Here is a 19,060-nt window from a genome sequence, read left to right as displayed (position 1 = left end):
GTTCAAAACGTACGAGCACATAATACGTAGTGTATAGTAGTCAGTCATGAATGAAACCCGCGAAGTGTATGCTTACATGAGTTGGCTCAAACATGCCGGGAAATTGTGGTACATTGTTAACCCTTATGATACTACATTTCAGTTTGTAGAAGATGTTCCAGATTATCATAAGCAGGTGAAATTTCTTTTTTTTATTTTTACTTTTTATTCATGTTTTTTTTTGTCACTTTTCAACTGTAATGAGTAAACGCACACATTTGGAAAATTTGAATATTACATATTGCATTGGATTATATAATATAAACATAAATAACATCCGTGAGTTTTTTTTTTTTTTTCTTTTTTAATACCAACATTGTAGATTGGCAATATATTGACCTTAATTTTTGACTATTTTAGAGTATAGTCTTGAAAAAAATAAAATTTTTCAAAATTAAACTATATTTTCATAATTTTAAATATTTTTCATCGACATTTTTTTTACATGCTTTTTAAATAAGATTTTTTTTAGAATCTCTGATATGGATTTGCAAAAAATTTTATTCAAAAAAAAAAAAGAAAGAACTTTAATTTAAAAACTACTTTTAATAATTTTAACTATTTTTCATCAATATTTTTTTTTTACACACTTTTTTAATGATTCTTTACAATCTCAGTTCGTATGGAATTAAAAAAATTATTTTTTTTTTAAAATACAAATTCTAAAATGGTCAAAAGTTTAAATTACTGCAATGCGTTCGTTAGCGGAATTATGATATTTAAATTTAATATTAAAACTTTTTTAATAAAAAAAAATACATAATTTTAATGAAGTTCTCAAATTATTTTTCTTACACTGAAAAAATATATTTGAATCAAATAAACTTTAACCAATAATTTCATTCAATTTTGGTAATTTAAACAAATACAAATAAATATATATATATATATTTTATAATATTTGAAGAGATTATTTAAATAAAAAAATAAAGAGTAAAATGTTAATATAAAAAAATAACAATTTAAATGTTATTATAATAATTTATTATTATTAATAGTTAATGGTACTGGCGCAACACTGCGCCGGTTGTGAATTTTTGCTTGGGCACCTTATATGTTTTTAGAACCTAAATGATGTAAGAAAAAAAAATATAACCTCATTTAATAATTTATTAAATTTAAGTGGATCAAAATTGGGGGTGGTGCCTCCCCTTAAAAGGGTACAAAAAAAATCGTTGCGGTACATTTTTAAAAAAATGTTATAATTCGTAATACATTTAATCATTTTTGATATACCTATAATTCATTTTTGACAATTATTTAATACTATTTTATAAATTTAAAAATTTACCTTGGAATTTAAATTTTAAAGATGTGTCAAAATATTAGGTAAAAATTAATTTTTAAACTTATTACTGTTAAAATATCAAAATTTAAACACATTTCAATTAAATTTTTAAAAATTTATATAAATATATTTATTTTTATTAAATTTAGCAATTTTTTTTTTGTAATTTCATAAAATATTTGGTTATAATAATCGCCACTTACTCTAAAGAAAAATTTCTCAAACATAGATATTGAAATATGACAATGGATTGACCCAATTGTAAAATTTTATTTTTAATCTTCAATTTAAGATCAAGTATTGTCAAAAAAATAATAATAATAAAATCGCAATTAAATTACCTTAAATAAAGAATTACACAATTTTTCAAATATTTTTTCCGTCAATTTATTATATTGAAATAAGCTTAATGTGTCCTTAATTAAAATGTTTGCTATTCTATACCCTATTTAACTAAACAGAGTATAGTAAACATATTTATACTCTTCAATGAGAAACATAATTTAGTTTGACAATAAATTATATAATTGGTATACATATTTACATCGTAATAAAATTTTTACCGTTGCCTCAATTAAAGTTCGATTAGTTTGACAAAAAAAAAAAAAAAAAAAAATTGCTACCGCAGCATTACATAATTTACAAAAAATGTATAAATGTATACTTTTTAATAGGATCAAATAAGCTTCTTCTCTACATTATAATTTTTATATTCAGATTTAATTTTTTTGTATAAATTGTTAAAAATGGCTTCACGAATTGTCCAATACTTTTATCAATGATTAAACTCTCCTGTACCAACTAAATCATTTAGATATATCTTTCGCTTTTTCATGTACAATATCACAGAATAAATTATGCGAAGAATTCTCTGATTGCTATATAGAATAAGCAGAGAGGCTAATACTATTTCCCATGATATCATGTTCAAGAGAATTTGGTGACAATCATTTGCCTTGTAAAAATTTCAGTTTTTTATGACCCTCTGCAAGTTTTTGTGTCATTTTTAACAATCTCCAATTATTTTAATTATAGATTTGGTTATCATTCTTTGTACTTATTGCAATGGAAAGTATTATTTTGTATACGAATAAGGAAAAACGTTTTCGTCTAAATGACCATGTAACATCTTTATCACATTGGATTCTTCAAGAGACTGGACGGTAAGCATAGGTAACATTTAAATTTCTATTTATAATATAATTATCAACGCTCTTTTTTGTTTTATCTTTTTATATAATAATATCTTATCATTTTACATAACCCAGCATAATAACACGGAAAATTCCATATTTTTATCAAATGAAGGTCAATCCATTATATTTCACCCAATAAAATTTGAACTGATTTAAAAAAATTGTAATTCTTAAATCTTTTTTTCAAGATGTTTTTTTTTAAATTAATTTTTCATACAGAAGAGTATTTTTTAAATCAATATGTGACATATGTTAACAAAATTTTTTTAAAAAACCAAATAATTACTCATTTTAAGGGTGGAAACCTGACATTACACCCCCAGAAGAAAGATTTCATTGATAAATTTTTCTTTGATACAAAGAAAATTTATTTGTTTCAAACAAATTATCTTTGATTCAAAAAAACATTATCTTCGTTTCAAAGAAATTTTTTATATTTAATTCAAATAAATGTTTCTTTGACCCTATATATCAATGTTAGAATTTCAATTTGACTTAATGAACAAATTTTATTTCATTCAAAGAAAATTTCTTTGAACCAATGAAATTTTCTTTGAAACTAAGAAACTTTTTTTTTGTTTCAAAAGAAAATTTTATTTTGAATGAAAGAAAAAAAGTCAAAGAAATTGGTTTCTTTAAATCAAAGAAATCTTTTATAGGACGCTGTTTTTAGCCGTTATTCGGGATTTTTTTTTTGAAAGGGATAAATTTTTTTTAATGAAATTCAAGAATGACATTATGTTGCACATATATTTATCTGTGTCTCAGAATTTTTTTAAGCATTTTAATTAAAAACATTCCAAGTTAGCAGTTATTAAACCTGGAGCTGCACCGTCTGAGTTTATAGTTGCTGTGCAAGGTATAAAGTCCACAAATTTAATCTAAAAACCAAAAAATGAAAGTTATTCACATATTTTATTATTAGTTGAACTAACTTTTAAGTGAAAGTATTGTATTTTTTTTGCATTTTTTTGATTAAAAAAAAGGTATTAAATTTGAATTAACTTTTGAATATATAAGCTGACTATTTATGCAAAAAATTTCCATTTTTTGAATCCTCTAATGTGGTTTCCCCCCTTAATAAAAAAAATTTTTCCGAAATCTTCAACTACCTTTGGGTAGTTAAGTGAAAAGAAGTTAAAACAATTACTTTCTTAGTTAGTTTAACAATGTTTGTGTAGTTAATTTCATTATTTCTTAAGAAGTTAAAAATTAGTAGTACAATTAACTTAAAAATGTAGTTCGAATTTAAAACTAACTACAAAATTTTATTATATCAACTACATTCTTAGTTATTTTAACTACTTTTTAGTAGTTAATACAACTTTTAAAATTGAGTTGAGGACCTACTGTACTATACAGGGTAGTTAAAAAGTAGTCAAATCTACTACTTATTTTTTTGAGTGTAATCCATCGAAAATATTTTTTAGGGTTATCAGTTTATTTTTCGACATTATTCAAAATTTTTAATTATGCATATCATAAAAAAATTACAAAAAAAATGATAATAAATGATAATTCTTTTTTACTTGAAGGTATGCGATATTATAAGCTGAGTTGCTGTACTCTCTAAATCTGAATTAGTAAAAATGTTTACTAATTTAAATTAGTAACTCACTTTTTTCTTTAGAATTAGTTAAATTTTACTAATTGTTAGTAAAATTTAACTAATGATTAGTAAAATTTTACTAATTCAGAAGCAAAAAGTGAGTCACTAATTCAAATTAGTAAACATTTTTACTAATTCAGATTTAGAGAGTATGACGATTTGATTTTTTTTTATTTTTCATTTTAAAATAATTTTTACAGCAATAATGTATTGTAGATGTATATACTTTTGTAGATTTATTTACAACTTAGATTGCTAGCAATGTTACACGAATGCAAGCGCAACCAAGTGATCTGCCTTGAAAATCGGGACTTTCCCCATATAAACATCAGATGAAAGAGGACTTTCGTCATTCTATACCTTCAGAAGCGGGAAATTTAAAACTTCAAAATTGGAAAAAGAGCAAATTATTACTGTTCCAACGTAAATAAAAATTAATTTTTTTTTTTTTTTTGCAGAGTTTTCTTTCGTGGAATCGAATATTACAGTTATATTTTGATTTATGAGAAGTATCGGATATGGAGCCTGGCTTGGGATTCACCGTGGACATGGTACATAACAGCAATAGCAGTGGACTTTTGTTATTACTGGGTGCATCGGGCAAACCATGGTTATTTCTTATCCACTCATGATCCAGTGTCTCTTACGAATTAAGGCATAAAACTCCCGTTTACAGAGGTACACATATTATGGGCTCAACATCAAGTTCATCACAGCAGTGAGGAATTTAATCTTGCGGTGGGATTGAGGCAGTCTGTTTTGCAACAGTGGTGCAGCTTTGTAAGTATATTGTGCTACTCAAGTTTCATTCGATTCTCAATCTCCTCTCAGGAATGCGATCTGTTTTTCACATTTTCATATTTTTTCATTTTATTTATGTAATGCAATATTAACGAGTATCAAATTTTTAAATCTCACATTTATATATATAGTTATAATGTTTCAACAATATTTTCTTCTTTAAATGATGTAAATTAATTACATAATAATGTATGATTAAAGTGTTAAATGGTTTTTAAACATTTTCATTTTATTCAATATTAATTTTAAAAATATATATATATATATATATATATATATATATATATTGCAAATAATGTGTAATAAAATATTTTTAAAGGTGAACATTTTTGATATAATTTCTTTTTTCATTTCAGATGTTTTATTTGCCTCTTGCTTTCTTTATACCGCCATCTCATTTTATAACACACCATCAACTCAATTTGATTTATCAACTTTGGATTCATACAACTGTAATTAAAGATTTAGGTCCGTTTGAATTTGTTTTTAATACACCCAAACATCATCGAGTTCATCACGGTACGAATTTCATTGTATATTATTTATGCTTTAAAAATAGCGCTCAAAAAAGTTTACGCCATAAATTTGCTTTTTTATTATTTCTTATATACCATCAACCGGGGTAATTATACTCATGAAAACTGAAATTTTTTTACACAATTATAAAATTGACGATAATGAAGTACGCAACGTTTATGATCAACGATTAGAAACCAATTTTTTATTTAACACAAGAAATTATAAAATTATTTATTTAAAAAAACATTTTTTTTATAATTTCTTGATTTATAAAAAATACAAAAAATATTTTTCAAGGAAAAAAATTATAGTATTTTTCATTCAAAACAACACAGTAAAAACAAAATCTTCTTTTAAGCTTATAAGTTGTCTTTTTTCAAGATGTAAACGGAAGTAGATCATATTGACTGAAAATCAGTACTCAAAAAATGTTTAAAAAGAATACCCTTATCTTACTATAAGTAAGATGTCATACGAGCTGAAATTTAGCTCTAAGCTTGTTGAAGAACTGAAATTCAGTTAGGTTTTAGACTATCATTTAGTCTTATGTTAAAAGAGGGCTGAAATTAAGCTTCCTTACAGACTGTCTTTCAGCGTTAACCTGGTGTGATAATAATCCTAAATTATGACTTAAAAGCATATTAGAATTTTGATATATATATTTATATTACTTATAACAATTTTTTCTAATTTATAAATTTGCATTATTTAAATGAAAATGACGAGGAACTTTTATATTTAAAAAAATCTTGTCATTTTCATTTTCAATTCTGCAAACTAAATTTAAAAAATAACATTATACGTAATATATATATATATATACATATAAAGTTAGGAATTAACAGTTTAGAATAATTTAAGCTCTTCCAACAAGTTCCACACAGTTTTGTACTTTTGGTAATATTTAGCGACTTTTTTTCTAAATAGTATAGCTGAGACAAAGGTGAAAGATATGCGTGCTTTGCTGGAATATTCGATATTAAAAACCCAGTAAAAAAACCCATTCTTGTGAATTATAAATGAATAAAACCAAAATTAAAACACGAGAAAATCATTTCTCAACCACGCTTCACTGTACGCGTACGCTATGGCGTTTTCACAACAGACGTTTTGCCTGTGACGTCACAACTACCACTTTAAGACTCGGCGGACTGACACCCAGCTCAAGTAAAGACTTTTAAAAAGTCACTGTCGTCTTTTTTTTACTTAAGACCAGTGAATTAAAAATCAGTCGAATTATAAGCTTATTTATAGTAAGAGAACCACTAACTCTTATTTTAAGCTAATTTTCATTATTAAATAAAGTTTCTTGCTTAAAATAAGTTAAAAATTAAAGTAAGCTTACATTCGGTTGCAGATTTTGTTTTTACTGTGAATTATTTCTTTAAAAATCGTTTATCCTAAACGTTGTGTGTACTTCAGCATCGCTAAAATTCACGAAAAATTAAAATTTGATCTTTTTCTACAATTTTAAAACATTTTTCATCGAAAATTTTACGAAGCTGAATTAAAAAAAAAAAAAAATTTTTTAAATAAAATTAAAAAACCTAAAACAGTTAAGGTATTAGTCGCGTAAAATCATTTTCGTCAGATATTTTTTAAATTTTGCATGAGTGTTTCTGACATAATTATCTACAAAATAAGACCATTCCCATCGATTTTGACCGTTCCTAAGCTTTAAAATATCATTTTAAAGTTGATACTTTTTACATGGACGGAGCACCTAATGCATGTAAGGAATTTGCTTTATAATTATTTAAATAAAAACCAGTCGTCAGATTTTAAAATAAAACTACCACATAATACTTTCATTAGAAACGAATGCATACAAAAAAACTGAAATTTTTTGACCGTACCAAACTATAAATATATTAGGAGAAAGTTAACAAAATTTTAAATTATATGAAGTTCCACTGCTGGAATGCAGTACACTTGGCAACGCTGTAGCGCGCGAATGCATACAAAATTCAAAATCATGCAAAGTACACAGTTAGAAAGTAGGAATATCTCATAGAGTTATATAAAAAAATAATATATTTAAAATTTCACAACATAGATTAGTATTAAATAATTCTCAATTTTTTAAATTAAATCATATATTTTAAGAAAAATAAGAATGAGAAACGTTAAATTGGTTGGTTATATTTCAACAGTTAAGAAATAAAAACATTTTTTGATAAAATATTTATTTTTTACTTTATAAACCAATTTATAATACATTATTGATGTAAATATTAATTATAAATAATTAAAAATTAGTTTTCAAAGAAGCATACTTGAATTTTTTTTAATAATATTCACATCTTTAATTATTAATTATTCTTAGTAAGTCTCATACTTTTAAAAAGTTTAAGCATTTATATACATAATTATTAATCAAAAATAATTCAAAAATAGCTTTTAAAGAAGCTAAACACTTTTTGTGACTCCAACATTCAGTAGCACTGGTACATTCAGATTGCGACGTTGCCGCGATCAAAACTTTAGTTCTACACGTGCGAGAACGCGGCGCTCTGAGTGAAACTTACCTGTACCCTTCAAAAAGTTTGACTCAGAACTATACCTCTTGCTAAGCACAGACTGAGTCAGACTCAAGACAAACTTTTGGTTATAGCCGGCGCGCGACTAATACCTTAAAAATTATTTTTCTTAAATTTTCCATAATGTACCCGAGTCGAAATTTTTCCCTATTTTCACCCTCGATTTCCTCAGCCTCTTTTCAGCCTGAAATCATGCGCTTATTTCCAAATCTGCATGTTTAGATGTTGAAAAGAGGTCTTGGAATTTTTTCTTAATTTGAATTTTTCGAAGTTTTATTCCTCCTAAAAGTTTTATAGTATTACGACAAAGACCAATAAATATAACTTCAATAGGGTCAATAAATAATGTCCATAAGAAAAAAAAACCAATTTTTACATTTTTTTTAATTTTATTTTTTTTGTTTTTTTAACCTCTTTTACGCCTCTCTAGTCATCTTTAAACCCTCCTTTCAGCCTCCAATATAGCAGATATTTCCACTTTTGCAAATTCGAGGTCGAAAAGAGGGTATGAAAGTGTTGGAGAGAATAAAAGGAGGATAAAAAGAAGTTTTTAGAGAACTTATAGAGAGTCTAAATTAATATGATTCTAGATTCGAAAAAAGGTCGAAAAAAATTGACAACTCTATATAATGTATAAATTTTAATTAATTGTTCACGGGTAATTATTTTAACCCTTCGAGGTCACACTGGGTGGTTATCACCCATCAATATTTTCAACTATTGATATTTTTTCTGGAAAACTTGAAAGTTTCATGAAATTTTTTTGATATCACAAAGATTTTATATTTTTATTTAAAACATAATAAGGAAACAGATTTTTAAAGCATTGAAATATATCCACAAATTTTGATGGTTTTTGTAAATTAACAATTTTTAAATTACAGCCACTTAAAAATTACTAAGGGTAGCAACCACCCAGTGTGACCTCCGCGATCCAAAAACAAAGTTTGACCTCAAAGGGTTAATATTCAACTTCTTTGCACAATTTTCAATATTTTTCATCAACAATTTTTTTTTTTACCTTTTATTATATTATGAATTTAAATAATTAATCTATGGATTTTAAAAAATTTTCATTTTTCAAAAAATTTAAATTTCTAAAATGGTCAGAAATATATATATTTTTTAATTTTGATAACGTAAAACATTTTTAAATTCTAAATAATGTGAGAAAACAATTGTTGCTTAATAAAAACAAAAATTGAGTGGTCCGTCATCAAATATTATCATTTTTTTTTTAATTTATATTTTTATTTTATATTTATATTTTATTTCGATATTTAAAAACATATTGATTGATTATTATTTGATAAATTTTACAATAAATTATTACAAAGTTATTGACGTTTCAAAAATACAAATTTTTTCTTTATAATTTTATTGTTTAAAATTTTTATATAAGTCACTCACACCTCGATGGCTTCTTCTTCTTCTTCTTCAAAAAAAAAAAAATGTATTAGGTGTGGCTTCGATAATATCAGGCCAATTCGATGAAACCTCGATGGATAACTGCAGGAGTTGTCATGGCAACGTGAGTAAGAGAGAGAAAATTTAAATTTGAATTTTCTATCTCTTTTACTCCTGTACGTTGACATGACGACTCCTACAGGCAGGCAGTCAAGAGGTGTGAGTGTACCTTTAAGGCCTGAGCAGTCATAGAAACGTAACCGGAATCGTAACCGCAAACGCAACCGGAAGAATGAGTTAGAGAAGGATAGACATATTGTTTGTCCTTCTCTTACTTATTATTCCGCTTGCGTTTGCGGTTACGATTCCGGTTACGTTTCTATGACTGCTCAGGCCTTAAAGGTACACTCACACCTTTCTCGCTGGCTGCCTGCCTGCAGGTTACCATGGCAACGCACGGGTGAGTCACACTCACTTTCACGCGTTGCCATGGTAACCTGCAGGCGATCAAAAAGGTATGAGAGCGCCTTTACACGATTTTACGAATTTGTTTCAGCTATCTGACAAAAAAAATTAAGTAATATTAGACGAAAGTGGGGTAAGGCGGGAATTGTTTTTATTTATCTTCATTGAATGGACATGAGTAATATTTATAAAATTAATAAAATATTTGAATAACAAATAAACTTTTCAAATACTTAAAAACAAATGATTTAGAAAAAAAATTAAAGTAATCTGATTGAGGCGCCGTAAAAACTTGATTGTCGAAATCACCACTTGTCCGCAAAACCAGTAAAGCCTGAGCAAAATAGTAACGTAACCGGGAGAATGAGTTAGAGAAGGATAGTCATATTGTTTGTCCTTCTCTAACTCATACTTCCGGTTGCGTTAGCAATTACGATTCTGGTTGCGTTTCTATACTGCTCCCCAGATAGCACAACTTTTTGCAGCAATTTTTCAGCAAATTTGCAATGCCAAATTATAAGTTTACAATGTAAATTTGCTGCAAAACTGTGGCAAATGGCTATAAGTCCTCGCTTTGCGAAGTTCGCATTGCAAGTTTGGAGAAAAATTTCTCAGAAAAATTGCAGGAAAATTTTATGACAAATTTTAAGAAAACTTGCGGACATTTTTCGACAAAAATTAAAAAATGTCATTGTTGTAAATATGATGATATTTTGTTACTACAAACCTTTCCTAAAGGAAAGGCGACTAAAATCTATTGCGCAGCCCTAAGTGCCATAGAAAACTACTGCGCATGACATGAACTTGAGCAAATTATCAGCAAATTTTCTTCAAGTTTGCCATAAAAATTTTCTGCAAATGCAAACTTCGCAAAGCGTGGACATATAGCTATTTGCCACAGTTTTGCAGCAAATTTACATTGCAAACTAACAAATTTGGCATTGTAAACTTGCTGAAGAATTGCTGCAAATTGTTGTGCTATATCTGGGTCAGGCCTTAAGGGAAGGTCAAAGTTTAAGCAATTTTTACATAGAACTTCAAATGGGAAAATTGCATCGACTTTGACCTGCCCTTAAATATATTGCACCTGGGATGGTATAATTACCCCGGTTGACGGGGTTTTAAACATTATGGACTTAAATATAATATTAATTTTATTCTAAGGTTGCAATTTATACTGCCTTGATAAAAATTATGGAGGAATGTTGATAATATGGGATCGAATTTTTGGTACATTTATGGAAGAACTACCTAAACCTGATATTATTTATGGATTGGTTGTCAGTCCACAATCTTTTAATCCAATTTATTTACAGGTAAGATATTTTTAATAATTATATTAAATTATAAATAATACGTACATCATTTTTAATCAGATTTGAATTAAATTTTTTTTTAACATTAAATAATTTTAATTTTTCATTAACTTTATACTTTTCTAAATCATTAACTTTATAGTTTATAAATTAATTAAATTTTATTTATTAATTAGTAAAAAAAATTACCTTTAAAAAATGTGTACGCGGGAAATCTAAATAAAAAAAAAATAAAATAGTAAAAAAAAATTTATTGTAAAATTTATTCATAAAACACAAAGTCAGTAATGGATTGACCCAATAAATGGGTAAATAAAAATAAATAGAAATAATTCTAATAAATGAGTATTATTGTAAAAAAAAAATGTTCTTTCAGACATTTTACACTAAAGCCATGTTAATTAGAAGTATAAAAATGAAATCACTTCAAGATAAACTTGCAGTTATGTGGAAAGGACCAAGTTGGTTACCAGGACTTCCTCGACTTGGTCTCGATAAATTTAAAGTTAATGTAAATTATTCATAAAATTATATGCAAAACATTATTTTATTATATATACATATACAAATTTTTCAAAATGGTTTAGATATTAATAATTATTATTCAATTTTAGGTGAAGTCTAGAATAAATTATAACACTTGCATACCAAAGTGGCAAAAATTGTATATAATAATACATTTTTCACTTGTTTTGAATTTTCATACACAAATTTATGATGAATCAACAGTAAGTAATATTTATGTTTCTTAGTACAAAAAAATATTTTTATTATATAATTTTTTATACTCTATTAAAAATTATTTAATTATTTTAATATTCTTTAATAGGGTCAGTTGGGGTAAATGGGGACAAGAGATTTTGGCAGCAAGATAATTCAAGTTATCGCTCAATGCATAAAAACTTTAAAATCAAAGTCAAACTGTTTCAGTATTTTGTCTCGCATTTAAAAAAAACAGACTTAATAATCATATCAAATTATTTTCTTATTCACAGTAAACTTGGTTGTACCTTTTTCTATTGCAACGTTTTGATGCACATAAGTTATATCAAAAAGAGATCGTTTTGTGTATATTTTTTAGAAATGATACATGAAACGGTCTCATTTTTTGATGCAAAAAATTTAATCAATTTATATCAATCATGGCCGAATTGAATCGACTCAAAATTAAACGAATTTTTTTCAGATATTTTGTTAATAGTACAATTGCGGAGACCATTTCACTATTTAATTTGAAAATGAAAATAACAAAAAATCAAAGACAATGTGCAATTCGATAATTAAAAAGTGACAGCTTATAAACATAACCTAAAATGCATGAGAAAAAATTTGTCGATAAAATCAATATAGCCGAGCTTTTTAGAAGGTAGATGGCAGCACTCATCTATTTTTTTTCTTTAAATTTTTTCTGAATCGTTTTTATAAAAAGCAAAACTGCCATCTACCTTCTAAAAAGCTCGGCTATATTGATTTTATCGACAAATTTTTTCTCATGCATTTTAGGTTATGTTTATAAGCTGTCACTTTTTAATTATCGAATTGCACATTGTCTTTGATTTTCTGTTATTTTCATTTTCAAATTAAATAGTGAAATGGTCTCCGCAATTGTACTATTACCAAAATATCTGAAAAAAATTCGTTTAATTTTGAGTCGATTCAATTCGACCATGATTGATATAAATTGATTAAATTTTTTGCATCAAAAAATGAGACCGTTTCGTGTATCATTTCTAAAAATGATACACAAAACGATCTCTTTTTGATATAACTTATGTGCATCAAAACGTTGCAAAGATTTGATGCAATTTTTGGTCTCAATTTGATACTTTTAGGAAAACTGTGATTCCTTATGACTCCCATAACAGAAATTCATTTGAATTTTTGACTTTTGTTAATTTGGTTAATAATGACAAGCTGTCTCCATTTACCCCAAAAATTTGAAAACTCAGGGTAAATGGGGACAGCTATAGTCATTATTAACCAAATTAACAAAAGTCAAAAATTCAAGTGAATTTCTGTTATGGGAGTCATAAGGAATAAGAAAATAATTTGGTATGATTTTTAAGTCTGTTTTTTTTAAATGCGAGACAAAATACTGAAATAAAAAAAATAAAAAAATTTCAATTGGTTCAACTATTTTTTTAAAAGTTTTTTCATTCATTAATACAGTAATATACTTAAAGAAACTTTTTTCTTAAATCTTTCTTAGAAACTATGCTGTCCCCATTTACCCCAAATTTTATGAAATTTTCTAAATTTTGGGGTAAATAGGGACAGTAAGTTTCATGCGTTTAAAGCTTATCTAAAATTTTTTCTGCTGTATAAAATTAATCCTGGGAATGTAAATAACAACTTAAAAAAAAATAAAACCCGCAAATATTATACCTTTTAAAGGAAGAAACTTACGTGATTTGTGAAAAATAGGGATTTTGTCCCCATTTATCCCAACTGACCCCCTATTTTTAGATATTTAAATATTTATTTAATTTTAATTATTTCATCATAAACAATTCTGTACATGAATTTTTTTTCAGAATGTTGATATATTGCAATCGACAAATTTGATCATAAATAATTTATGGAGCGTAACATCAATTGGTTTATTATTTGATAAATATAAATATGGCTCTATTGTGGAACTTACTCGTTGCATTGTTTATTTAATTTATTTTAGAAATATTTCAATTTTTTTTTCTAATCTATTTTTTTTCTACATATTTTTTGGATCTTGTTGTATTTGGATTCTATATATTATTCGAAATTATAAACTTATTTTCAAAAATTGAAAAAAATTAATGTTTCATAAATATAAATATAATTTTAAAATAAAAAATTGTGTCAAATTTATTTCTTCAGTCATTAATTTTTTAAAAAATTTTATTTCATGTATTTTTAAAAAAAATTTCAATTAATCAAAAATTACTTTTTATATCACCTTATTTTGAATTAAAATTCATATTGTAAAATAATAATTAATAAAATAATCTATTAACATTTTTTATGAAACCATGATTCAATAAGTGAAGATGAAATTAATTCCGTGAAGCATAAAAATCTTGAAACAAAATCGATTGAAATTACTCCTGTTGCTGTTAACTATATTCTTTTGATTTTTATAATTATTTGTGGCTAATCTTAAAAGTTATTTTCTATTTAAAGTAAACACAAAAAGAAAATAATTTTGCTTCCTCATTTAAAAATACAATAAAAAAAAAAAATATATATATATTCATCCTTTTAATTTAATTTGAAATTACATTTATCATTATTTCAATTTTAAATTAACCAATTTATTTTTTCCTACATGAGAAATTTTAAGGTGAAAATAACATTTATCTATAAACTTGGATATTTTGTATAGTCCTGTGGGATGATAATTTCTTTGCAAAAAAATTTTTTCATTTAGACAAATAATATTTTTACTAATATCAGTCTCAATAGTTTTTTTTTTGGACAAATTTCAATATTTCCAAAGAAAATTGATAATCCTTTATTTGAAATGAAAATTCTAATTATATAACTATTAAAAAGCAAAAGTTGTGCGAAATAATTATTTACAAAACTTTAGCACAACTTTTGTTCTTTGAAAAAAGAAATTTTTTTTTGTTAATATTATATACTTATATATACAGTATTAATACTAATTAATTAAATTGAATTACATGCTTAGTAATTCATTAATTAATTGAATTTTCGACAGCAGAAAATTGTTTTGGAAGAGATTTAACCGTATATACATGTTAGGGGAAAAGTCGTGAAACGATAATAATTGGCCCTTCCCTTATGCTACTAAAATGTTGGAAGTAGGGATAAAAAAGTGGGGGTTTTTGCTTTGGGCCTTCATCACTGACCCTCGATTCTCGAAAGATTCGTGAACCTAAAGCTAAACAGTATCATTCTAAACTTTCGGGGGTGAACAACTTCAGAAGAAAATCCGAGAAACCGTGATTAGAAGCAAAAATGAAATTAGTTCCACGAAAAAGAATAATCCTCAAACAGAATCGATTGAAATTATTCCTATCGCTGGTAACTATTCTTTTCATTTTTTTATTCAATTTATCTCTACATTTTATATCTTTATAATTACTTGTTGATAATGTTAACCGTCATTTTCTTTATAAAGTAAACACAAAAAAAACTTTTTTTACCATATTTAAAAATACATTTATAATAAAAAAAAAAATTTTTAACCTTCTGAAGAGTTTCTATAAGGTGGACGAAAAAAAATTTTTGTTTTTGACGCATCTATATAGAAACTTAAAATCGTGGGTTGACAGTACATAAGTATATCACTGTTTGTTTTAAAAAAAAATTAACATTTTTATTTTTTTTATATAATACGTATTTTTTCCTGTTAATAATATTAATGAACTATTTATGCATTTTTATTCATTGCATTGAAACGAATTAATTGATATTTTTCTTAGTTTATTAAACGTAATAAAGTGACATATTTTTTCTTACATGGAATTTATTAATAATTAAAATTATAAGGTTCAGGACGTTATTTTGTAACCTTTTTGCAACAAAAATATGACATATGTTATACATTTTAACATATTAACTGATAAAAAATAACAACGTTGACAATTTTTATATTCGTTTCAAAAATTAATCTGAATGATTTTATTTTAAAAAATAAGTGGCATTATAGTTTTCGAAGAAATGATTTATTTATGCGTGTTTGTCAATTAAAATTTTTTGAATATTTATTTTTAGAATCGTCTCGTTTTAAAAGTAAAAATGTCAAAAAATTAAAAGTGACATTATATAAGGGTTAGTCCACTGACTTTCGTCTAATAGTGGTTGCGACCAAATTTTAAAAAAATCAAGTTTTAATATTTCTGAAACTCGATGATTCCCTGAGTTCATAAACCATAATACTATGGTAAAAATTTTATTCCTTTTAAAAATATTAAATATCAAAAGTAGGAGGTTCACAATGTGATTTTGTAACCTTAAATTTTTCAAATTTTTTTAAAACGCTATTATTAAAAAACTATTAAAAATTAGATGTTGGAACTCACCAAAAACATAAATCACTTTATTCTGCACAGAGGAACGAAAGAATTTTTGCAAAAATTTATTATTTTTGGATGATATACGATTTTAAAAAAAATTTTATTTAAATATTCTCAAGATTTTTATTTACTTATAACTTTTTTGTCGGTGCTCCGAAAAAATTGAGGTTTTGCACAAAGATTTTTTAAAATATTCTTTACCTTCTATTAAAATCTTACGAAGGTGTTTTGCTTCGTTTTGGATATATTAATTTTCAAAATTTTTTAATTAAAAAGGTTAATTAAAAGACTGGAAGTTAACTAACCAAATTCAAACTGCTCCACTTTTTATGAAAATATATTAAAATGTATCGATTTAAAATTGGTCACCCACACAGCACCGAAAGTTTCCTAAACCTGTATTAAAGCTGTGCGTGCCAAGTTGGAAAAATTTACCGTAAAGCTTAGGACAGGTTGTGTAAATATGTAAATGTCCGCAATTGAGTAAATGTTTAGCGTAAAACTGTACTGAATCTTTAAATTACATATTTGGTACAGGTTTAGCGTAAAAGTTGCCTGAACATTTAAATAAATCTTTTGTAAAGTTTTATCATAAAATTTGCTTAAAAATTAAAATTAAATCTTTATTACAGTTTTAGTGTAGAAATTGTCTATAAATTTAAATTAAAGCTTTATTAAATATTTAGTGCGAAATTAAACTACAAAAAGTGTTAATTACATTTTCATTAAAGTTTTTTGTAGAATTAATGTTTTTTCAATAAAAAAATTATACTGAGCGGAAAATATTAACTGCAAATGATGCTATCAATTCATATAAATAAAAAAATAACTAGTATAGTGGGAAATGGTATAATAAAAAAAAGGTTTAAATACAATGAACACAAATATATTTATTAATAAATTAATTAATGGTAGTGATATGGTGAATCCTTAAAATCTCCTGAACATCTGAAAAAAATGCACTCATAAAAAGAAGTTTTTATAAATAAGAATTTTTTGTTTCAAAATTGTATACATTTTATGTTCTTTTTTAAATAAAAATTTCATTAATTTCAATAAATTAAAATTATTTAATTTAAATTAAATTATTTTTACCTTTTTTCTGCAATCCACTTAGGATTGGCAGCTTTTTGCTAAGTAATTTTACCATTATGCATCAGACACTAAAACTGTAATAAAGATTTAATTTTAATTTTTAAGCAAATTTTATGATAAAACTTTACAAAAGATTTATTTTAAATGTTCAGGCAACTTTTACGCTAAACCTGTACCAAATATGTAATTTAAAGATTCAGTACAGTTTTACGCTAAACATTTACTCAATTGCGGACATTTACATATTTACACAACCTGTGCTAAGCTTTACGGTAAATTTTTCCAACTTGGCACGCACAGCTTTAATACAAAACTTTCGGTGCTGTGTGGGTCAGTTAACTTCAAGTCTTTTAATTAATCTTTTTAAATAAAAAATTTTGAAGATTAATATCTTCAAAACGAAGCAAAACACCTTCGTAAGATTTTAATAGAAGGTAAAGAATATTTTAAAAAATCTTTGTGCAAAACCTCAATTTTTTCGGAGCACCGACAAAAAAGTTATAAGTAAATAAAAATCTTGAGAATATTTAAATAAAATTTTTTTTAAAATCGTATATCATCCAAAAATAATAAATTTTTGTAATAATTCTTTCGTTCCTCTGTGCAGAATAAAGTGATTTATGTTTTTGGTGAGTTCCAACATCTAATTTTTAATAGTTTTTTAATAATAGCGTTTTAAAAAAATTTGAAAAATTTAAGGTTACAAAATCACATTGTGAACCTCCTACTTTTGATATTTAATATTTTTAAAAGGAATAAAATTTTTACCATAGTATTATGGTTTATGAACTCAGGGAATCATCGAGTTTCACAAATATTAAAACTAGATTTTTTTAAAATTTGGTCGCAACCACTATTAGACGAAAGTCAGTGGACTAACCCATAAATATTATTTTTAAAAATAAATTGTTTTAGTTTCACTGCAAATGAACAATTATTTTTATTTTATGTGAATGTTAATTTTATTATGTAGAAATAAATATATTGTGAGTAAATTTTGTGTAGTAGAATTAATAAACAATATCAATATTTTTCCATCTTTAAAATAATCATCATTTTAAAATCATCTATTTTCTTTACATAGTAAAGTCAGGCCTCGAATTGTATGACTTTTTTCCTATAATGGTGCGCCTCCAATAATTGGACCTTAACAGCATTCGTATAAACGTAAACGTATGTTGACTTTTATAATGTAAAATATAACTACTCGAATTATTCTTAAATTAAAGTAATATTTTTCAATTAGAATATTAAAAAATTTAAATTACTAAAACAGAGATTAGAACTATTAAATTAAATAGTAAAATTTTACAAAAATTAATTAAAATTCTTAATGAATATAATTAAGGAAGACTTCTTAAAATTTCGAAAAAATTTGTAAGTAAATTAAATAATTAATGAATATTAATTAATTTAAATTTTTAATAAAATTTTTAAAAAAGTTAAGTAATAGATTATAAATAAATTTTGTTCTTCATCTTAAAATGGTAATAAATAATTATTAAATGCAATATCTTCTTTTAAAATTTTTAACGACGTAAATGTGAAATGAAAATTATTTCTTAGGTTATATTTTATGGAATTAGACAAAAAGGAACAGGACCTCGTAATATATTCCCATTTTCAAAGTCATCGGCGCTTGATGATTTTAGAAAATGAATACGAATATTGTATGTAATAAGAAAAAAAAATTTCAGAAAAAGAAAGTCGTCAAACTATAAAATATTTCTTTGCTGACTTACCAATTTGCAGACAAATGTATTT

The 19,060-nt window shown here is 25.1% G+C and overlaps 1 protein-coding gene across 2 annotated transcripts; it reads left to right on the top strand.

The window, feature by feature from the left end:
- LOC127284112 (alkylglycerol monooxygenase-like) lies at positions 1-13,981 on the top strand. Of its 2 annotated transcripts, XM_051309408.1 has the most exons (9): positions 1-175; positions 2,363-2,490; positions 4,591-4,742; positions 4,809-4,912; positions 5,290-5,452; positions 11,029-11,180; positions 11,557-11,691; positions 11,795-11,908; positions 13,715-13,981. In XM_051309408.1, exons 1-9 carry the CDS (start codon positions 47-49, stop codon positions 13,964-13,966), a joined length of 1,329 nt encoding a protein of 442 aa, XP_051165365.1. In that variant the 5' UTR covers positions 1-46; the 3' UTR covers positions 13,967-13,981. The 2 variants fall into 2 exon arrangements, with proteins under 2 accessions (XP_051165365.1, XP_051165366.1); XM_051309409.1 differs by lacking the exon at positions 2,363-2,490 and having other exon boundaries at positions 22-175.
- Positions 13,982-19,060: the final 5,079 nt, after the last annotated feature.

The sequence above is a fragment of the Leptopilina boulardi genome, unplaced genomic scaffold (assembly GCF_019393585.1).
Source record: "Leptopilina boulardi isolate dan_hultmark-lab unplaced genomic scaffold, ZJU_Lbou_2.1 LbouV2_318, whole genome shotgun sequence".
NCBI lineage: Eukaryota > Metazoa > Arthropoda > Insecta > Hymenoptera > Figitidae > Leptopilina > Leptopilina boulardi.
Note: the sequence above shows the minus strand (reverse complement) of the source record. Positions and strands in the feature narration are given on the sequence as shown.